This window comes from Lipotes vexillifer, unplaced genomic scaffold (genome assembly GCF_000442215.2).
Source record: "Lipotes vexillifer unplaced genomic scaffold, Lipotes_vexillifer_v1.1 scaffold639, whole genome shotgun sequence".
NCBI lineage: Eukaryota > Metazoa > Chordata > Mammalia > Artiodactyla > Lipotidae > Lipotes > Lipotes vexillifer.
The window spans coordinates 2,676,370-2,684,473 of NW_006786377.1; the positions used below are offsets into that span (position 1 = coordinate 2,676,370).

Here is an 8,104-nt window from a genome sequence, read left to right on the forward strand (position 1 = left end):
GCAAAGCCCACGCCCTGTTGGGATGCACTGATGGACCTTGGATGATAACAGTGCCAGGATCAAACTCTGATGCTGAAATCTACCGGGTGGCAAGGGGCCTTTTGTAAACCATGTCATAAGAGAAATCAGAGAAGAATCTCCACTTCAGGACTTCCCTGGTGGCACAGTGGTTAAGAATCTGCCTGCCAACGCAGGGGACACCAGTTCAATCCCTGGTCTGGGAAGATCCCACATGCTGTGGAGCAAGTAAGCCTGTGCACTACAACTACTGACCCTGTGCTCTAGAGCCCGCGAGCCGAAACTACTGAGCCCGCGTGCCACAACTACTGAAGCCCGCGTGCCTAAAGCCTGTGCTCCGCAACAAGAGAAGCCATCGCGATGAGAAGTCCGTGCACCGCAAGGAAGAGTAGCTTCCGCTCGCCGCAACTGGAGAAAGCCCGCGCACAGCAATGAAGACCCAACGCAACCAAAAATAAATAAATAAAGTTGATTCTTTTTTTTTTTTTTTTTTTAAAAAAGAAGAATCTCCACCTCTAGAAGGGACAACTCTAGAAAGAAATGATCGTTATTTTCCAGGAAGGCAGAAGGTGAAGCAAGGACAGAAATTAGAAGGAAATGTTTAAGGAAAAGCTACAATAACCAGAGCTGTTTTACTCTGGCAGAGTTCAGGGTAAGCCGCATATGGCTCCCACCCGGGTTGTTGCAGGAGAATTACCGCATGAGTGCAAAGTTGAGTCTGGGCTAGAGAAAACCTTGAGTGTAACTTCTAATGTAAAAGATTCCATGTTCATTAGCTGAAGAATTGAGAATAGCCTATAAAGTCTTTGAGGTCAAGGACCACCTCTTGTTCACGTACAGGTGGGATACAGTACAGCCCCTAGACTACAAGAGTAGGCTCTCAATATACAGTTGAATAAATGGAATAAATATTTTCTGGCCTTCCTGTTGACAAAGCAAGGATTCCATGTGATGTGACAGTTACGCTTTTTCAGGGGAAGGCAGCTCAGAGAATATGGTGTCACCCAAGCAGTGTGATAGGTCCCATGCAACCTGGCTCACCTGGGCTCCTCCAGCCCTCCAGAGCAGCTCAGGTGGGGAGTTTGTGGGCTGCTGTGGGACAGAAGGGCTAAGGAATAACGCAGCCCCTTAGATCTGGCTGAATCATGCAACCTCATTCCTAGTGGGAGAGGTGAATATGCTGCTGTACTCATTTCACTGCAAGCACTGAAGCCACGCAGTGTGTTACAGATATGCTGCACAAACCTTACGTAATATTATTATGATGGCGTGAGGGCAATAGGGCTAACTAAAGACTTATGTTTTCCCTGGAAGTGAAACAAAACAACAACAAAACAGATTAGTACTACTCATGACACATTTAATGAACAGAATGCACTATTTACTGAGCTCTAGATTGATCGGAAAAGGAAAAGTGAGCGTGACTTCTCTATAAGATAATAATTGAAAAAAACTCACACGTGAACAAGGTAATAGTAAATGGATGACAATGAAGGAATTAGTGTGAGTGGGTATTTAAATGACTTATTTTGGGCTTCCCGGGTGGCCCAGTGGTTGAGAGTCCGCCTGTCGATGCAGAGGACATGGGTTCGTGCCCCGGTCCGGGAGGATCCCACATGCCGCAGAGCGGCTGGGCCCGTGAGCCATGGCCGCTGAGCCTGCGGGTCCGGAGCCTGTGCTCCGCAACGGGAGAGGCCACAACAGTGAGAGGCCTGCATACAGCAAAAAAAAATAAATAAAAAAAATAATAATAAATGACTTATTTTTAGTTTTTAAACATGAAATTTTTTTCAAGGAATACATATATTTAATTTTAAATTGTGGTAAAATACACATAACAGAAGATTTACCATCTTAATCATTTTCAAGTGTACAGTTCTGTAGTTAAGCACATTCCTGTTGCTGTGATGCTAATCTTCAGAACCTTTTCATTCCGCAGAACTAAAACTGTACCCATGAAACACTAACTCCCCATTCTGTTCTCCACTCAGCCACCTGCTACCACCTTTCTACTTTCTGTCTCTATGAATCTGCCTGCTCAGGGTACCTTACATAAGTGGAATCATACAGTATGTATCTTTTTGCATCTGGCTTCTTTTTTTTTTGCGGTACGCGGGCCTCTCACTGCTGTGGCCTCTCCCGCCGCGGAGCACAGGCTCCGGACGCGCAGGCCCAGCGGCCATGGCTCACGGGCCCAGCCGCCCCGTGGCACGTGGGATCCTCCCAGACCGGGGCACGAACCCACGTCCCCTGCATCGGCAGGCAGACTCCCAACCACTGCGCCACCAGGGAAGCCCTGGCTTCTTTTATTTAGCATGAACCTCAAGGTTCAACCATGATGTAGCATGTTACAAATTTCTTTCCTTTTAAAGGCTGAATAATATTTCACTGTATGGACATACCACACTAAAAAAAAATCCATTCATCCACTGATGGACATGGGTTGTTTCCACCTTTTTGCTACTGTGAATAAGGCTGCTATGCTAAAAGTGGGGGGGACGGACAGACAAATATTTGTCTTCTAGACTTCAATTCTTTGGGGCATAAGGAAATATACATTTTTATCAACAACTAAACTGCCTTCCTGTCTAATGTTTTCTTTTTTTAAATAAATTTATTTATTTTATTTATATTTATTTTTGGCTGCCTTGGGTCTTTGTTGCTGCACGCGGGCTTTCTCTAGCTGAGGCGAGTGGGGGCTACTCTTCGTTGCGGCATGCGGGCTTCTCATTGCCGTGGCTTCTCTTGTTGCAGAGCACGGGCTCTGGGTGCGCGGCCTTCAGTAGTTGTGGCTCGCGGGCTCTAGAGCGCAGGCTCAGTAGTTGTGGCGCACGGGCTTAGTTGCTCCGCGGCACGTGGGATCTTCCTGGACCAGGGCTCGAACCCCTGTCCCCTGAATTGGCAGGCGGGTTCTTAACCACTGCGCCACCAGGGAAGCCCCCTGTCTAATATTTATTTCAAAGTGTTGTGGAAATTTCAAGCAGGTGCCAGGCTGACTTTGTGAACTGTGTAGCTGTGGTCTTATTTCCTATGGGAAAACTGCAACCACACATGACAGGATGACTCAAACAGAAGGCAGAGCAGGGGAGCAGGGGCTGGCGGTGTGAGTGAGTCCCAGTCAGGCGACTTGTTTCCCCTCCTTACCCTCAGGTGCCAGAGGCTGGAGCATCCCAGCAGCCACCATGACCAGCTCCCGGTATCCTGCACTTCCCATGCCCCAACCTCAGCCTCGCCAGCCCCAGAGAAGATGACACTCCCTCGCCGGCCTCGACATGCACAAAGCTGTCCAACGTGAGCCTACGAGACGGACCATCACCACCTGGTGTGTGTCTCACAGCCCCACACTGGATAAATAATGTGCTTCAGCTCATGGAGCTAGAAATCCCAAGACCAAAATTCTCTTGGGACTCTTGCTACAATTATTCTCTTTCATCTATGTGTACCAGTAAATAAATAAAAAGAACATCTCAGTTAACACAACTTTTGGGTTTAATATAAAAAGTGAAACCTGCCCTGATAAGGCAGCTCCACTGTATACCTTCTATTTATATTGTGGCAGCCGGAAAGGAACTTCCTGCTGTTTCTCTGCTCGATTTTGGGGAGCAGTGTAATCTTTAAAGAAAAAGAAAAAAGCCAGATTCATGTCCAATGATCTTGATCTGTACTTGACATTCACTTGTACTGCTCATTTTAAGTGGTAGTTTTTATAAAACAAATAAAATGGTAAAATAAATTATGAATGGGTATGCATTAATCATCCCTGGCTTTGCTCCAACTTCCTAAATATTTACAAATTTATCTATTTGCCACCTCTTTCCTCCTTACCTCCCTGATGTCTAGGATAGTAACTTCCAATCAGTAGGCCCTCCACAAACATCTGCTGAATGAACAACCATCTGTGGCAAGTACTTTCAAGATGTCATGGTGTACAAAGAATTTCGGAGATTTTGTGTACAAAGAATGTCTGATGGGGTGGGGACAATGACACAGTAAGGTGTGACGGAATGGAGTGTGTGATAAAGCCTCTGCCTCTACGTTACTACTAAAGTTGGAAGATCACAGATTGCAGGGGACGGCACGGAAGTCAGCATAAATTGGTAAGACCTAAAAGGGAACTTGAATGGTGCTTGAAGGATGTGAAAGATCTTAATAAGCAATAAAAGGAAAGATTATTTCACATGAGGAGAACGGCACACATCAAGGTGTGAATGGCAGCAAAGACAAGGCTTTTTCTGGAAAGAGGGACTACTCTATTTGTATTATGCTCAACATACTCATATAAGCTACACCACAAAGCCTGGCGTCTGTACTAGGATCTTTGATCATTTTGGGACTAACATTATGTTAAACCTCCATCTTCACCAAGAATATAATTCTGAACATATTCATTAATTTCCTCCCAAACCTCTTAAACGTATAAAAATAACTGAAATACTTCAGAAGAGAGCTTTCCAATGGAAACTTTCTGTGATGATGGAAATGTTCTACAACCATGCTTTCCAGGCTAGTAGCCACCAGCCTCATGTGGCTAGTGAGTAGTTGAAATGGGACTAGTGCAACCAAGGAAATGAGCTGTTAATTTTAATTAATTTAAATGTCAATAGCTTTCTATGACCAGTGGCTACCGAACTGGGCAGCAGTTCTTTCTAGCTCTAGAAAAGAACCCTGACTGGGGGGTCATATTGTCTACGGTCTTTTGCTTAGAGTATGCCCACCCAGAATCCTGGCTGAGTGACAAAAGGCAGGTAGGCTGGAGGATGTAGGGGTCTTCACTCTTTACCACATTCCTTATGCAGACGTGGTGACCCAGGCTCATAGAAGCTACGTTACTCAAAGTTAGAGAGCATATCCTTCTTGAAAAGACCACTGGACTCATTACACATGCACCCAATGTTCACTGCCGCACTACTGGCAATAGGCCAGACATGGAAGCAACCTAAGTGTCCATCAACAGTTGAATGGCTAAAGAAGATGTGGTATATATATATACAATGGAATACCACTCAGCCATGAAAAATAAAGCAATAATGCCATTTGCAGCAACATGGATGGAATCGGAGATTATCATACTAAGTGAATTAATTCAGACAGAAAAAGACAAATATATCATTTATATGTGGAATCTAAAAATATGATATAAATGAACTCATTTACAAAACAGAAATAGAGTCACAGACAAATTTACGGTTACCAAAAGGGAAAGGCGGGGAGGGATAAATTAGGAGTTTGGGATTAACATATACACACTACTGTATATAAAATAGATAAACAACAAGGTACTACTGTATAGCACAGGGAACTATATCCAATATCTTGTAATAACCTATAATGGAAGAGTCTGAAAGAATATATATATTCTTTTCTGAAAAGTGTGTGTGTGTGCGTGTGCGTGTGTATATATATATATATATATATATATATATATAAAAAACTGAGTCACTTTGCTGTACACCAGAAACTAACCCAACATTGTAAATCAACTATATTTCAATTAAAAAAAATGAAGCTGGGCTTCCCTGGTGGCGCAGTGTTGGGGGTCCGCCTGCCGATGCAGGGGACGCGGGTTTGTGCCCCGGTCCGGGAGGATCCCACGTGCCGCGGAGTGGCTGGGCCTGTGGGCCGTGGTCGCTGAGCCTGCACGTCCGGAGCCTGTGCTCTGCAACGGGAGAGGCCACGGAGGTGAGAGGCCCGCGCACCGAAAAAAAAAAAAAAAAAAAAAATGAAGCTGACAGAATTGAGGAAAATAAAGAAGTATGAAGGCTTTATAATATAGTGGCATCTCATCTTACTTAGATGTCAGGTTCTAAAGTCAGCAGCCCTGAAGGTCTCTTAGAAGACCCATGAAAACATGACACAATACTCTATTATCAATATTCCACTATCTCTTAAGCACATAACTGTTGAAGTGTTGAAACACACTGCTGTTTCCTCAGCCATTACACTAAATGAAAACTACACTGTTCTTTTGTTTTACCAAAGCCTAGACTGGAATTCACGTAAGTTAAGTGTTCCTATGCTGTGATGTTGGCTTGAAGTTCTTCAATGCTCATGAAATATTTAAAGAGAGGAATCAATTAGTAAATTTGTGAGTCGAATAAAAATCTCTGGACATACAGTAATTATTTCAATTTGTATTTTGTATTTAAAATGAAGCATGAATTTTCAGTGATCTACAAGTGCAGTTTGGTAAATGGCCTTTCCTGTACCTCAAAGAAAAGTATGTAATGCGAAACCAGCTTCCACCAGGAGCAAGGGCTTCACTACAACATCCCTCTGGTGTCACGGAAGCAGCCTCTGCATTGTGAGTGAGAACAACAAACCCTTGTGTCTTTGACACAAAGCATGTCGCTGGCTGGAAACCAGCACATCTGAGCTACCCAAGGTGTACGTGCTGACTGCCATGAGGCAGCTCCCTGAGCGGCTCGTCCCACTGGCTTGTTGGTCCCCGAGCAACAGGTCAACCCAGAAGAATCCCAGAAGAATCTCGCTCTCCTAAGACAACCAGGACACATGTTGGAGATAGCTGGCGTCTGGGAAAGGAAAGGAGGCTCATCGCCAGAAAGTCTGCATTTGTCCATGTGAAATGATGATATGGAATTCACATTCAAATCATAAGGGTGACCTTGTATACTCCTTTTTGTTTGTTTTTTGCCTTCAGTTTGATTTATTTCAGGTCACAGGAATTTTCTTTCTCCAATTTCCTGTAGTTGGACATCTTGAGGACTATATTTCATAGGACCAAATATGCAAAGGGATCAACATAGTGTCTAACAGAGCAATCTTGAGTTATACACAGAGCCTTGTGTTTAAAATTTACTCATTGAATATGAATTCATTTGAATTTTGTTTCATCTAGTGGGAAAATTTTAGATTTCTACTCCTAGTTGAGGATTTTTTCCTACTGTTCTCTTTTTTGATTCTTAATTTAATTTAAACAATTTTTAAAAATTTTATTTTTAAAAATAAAGTGCTTATTTTATTTATTTATTTTTATTCTTTTTTATTTATTTTGCCGCTCTGCGGCATGTGGGATCTTCCCAGACCGGGGCACGAACCCGCGTCCCCTGCATTGGAAGGCGGACTCTCAGCCACTGCGCCACCAGGGAAGCCCTTGTTTTGTTTTTTAATTCTTATATTAGAGTATAGTTGATTTACAGTGTTGTGCTAGTTTCAGGTGTACAGCAAAGTGATTCAGTTACACATATACGTGTATCTGTTCTTTTTCAAATTCTTTTCCCACTTAGGTTATTACAAATATTGAGCAGAGTTCCCTGTGCTGTATACTCTTTTTTTTTTTTTTTTTTTTTCCCCCCTTTGGTACGGAGGCCTCTCACTGTTGTGGCCTCTCCCGTTGCGGAGCACTGGCTCCGGACACACAGGCTCAGTGGCCATGGCTCATGGGCCCAGCCGCTCCGTGGCATGTGGGATCTTCCCAGACCCGGGCACAAACCCGTGTCACCTGCAACGGCAGGCAGACTCTCAACCACTGCGCCACCAGGGAAGCCCTGTGCTGTATACTCTCAAACAGAACATTACAGCAACGCCAAAAGAAAGCAATATAGAGGAATAGGTGATTTTAATGATCTCACCCAAAGGAGGGGGAAGGGCTGGTAGTGGCCTGAGCACTTGCTTGGCCTAATGATATGCAAGTATGACACACCTGTTGTTCCTCCTGGCATGAAGTTACGTGCAAACCTCAGTGTGCTGTGAGACTAATACGAATGAACACGAGGTGCAGCCTGGCCTCTGTTTTCCTGGGCAGGAGTCATACTTCCCTCATTCATCTACTGGAGCAGTGCTGTCAAAGAAAAATCTTCTGGTCTAAGATTAAAAGTCTCGCTCAAGGGCGGAGTAAACTACTTCCATGAAAGGAAAAATAAATCATTTTCTGAAATAAAATGATTGCTAAGACAAATCCCTAACCTCTCAGATCCTGGGGTGAGTGGAAGTCTGTGCTGTTTTGAGTGGTTTCCTCCCCCAGTCCTAAGGTTGTTGTTTTCCTTTTCAAGTGGTCTTTAATACACCTGTGATAATATTTAAATAATGTTGCTTGCTTTTCAGGCTGAGAAAATGGATGCTTTCCCTA

At 43.9% G+C, this 8,104-nt stretch overlaps 1 protein-coding gene across 1 annotated transcript in view; it reads right to left on the minus strand.

The window, feature by feature from the left end:
• The window catches only part of MTHFD1L (methylenetetrahydrofolate dehydrogenase (NADP+ dependent) 1 like), a 194,981-nt gene that overhangs the window by 49,797 nt on the left and 137,080 nt on the right, over nt 1-8,104 (minus strand). Inside the window, exon 25 of the mRNA XM_007458769.1 lies at nt 6,339-6,510. Within this exon, the coding sequence (XP_007458831.1) occupies nt 6,339-6,510 (172 nt within the window). The remainder of the gene's footprint in view (nt 1-6,338; nt 6,511-8,104) is intronic.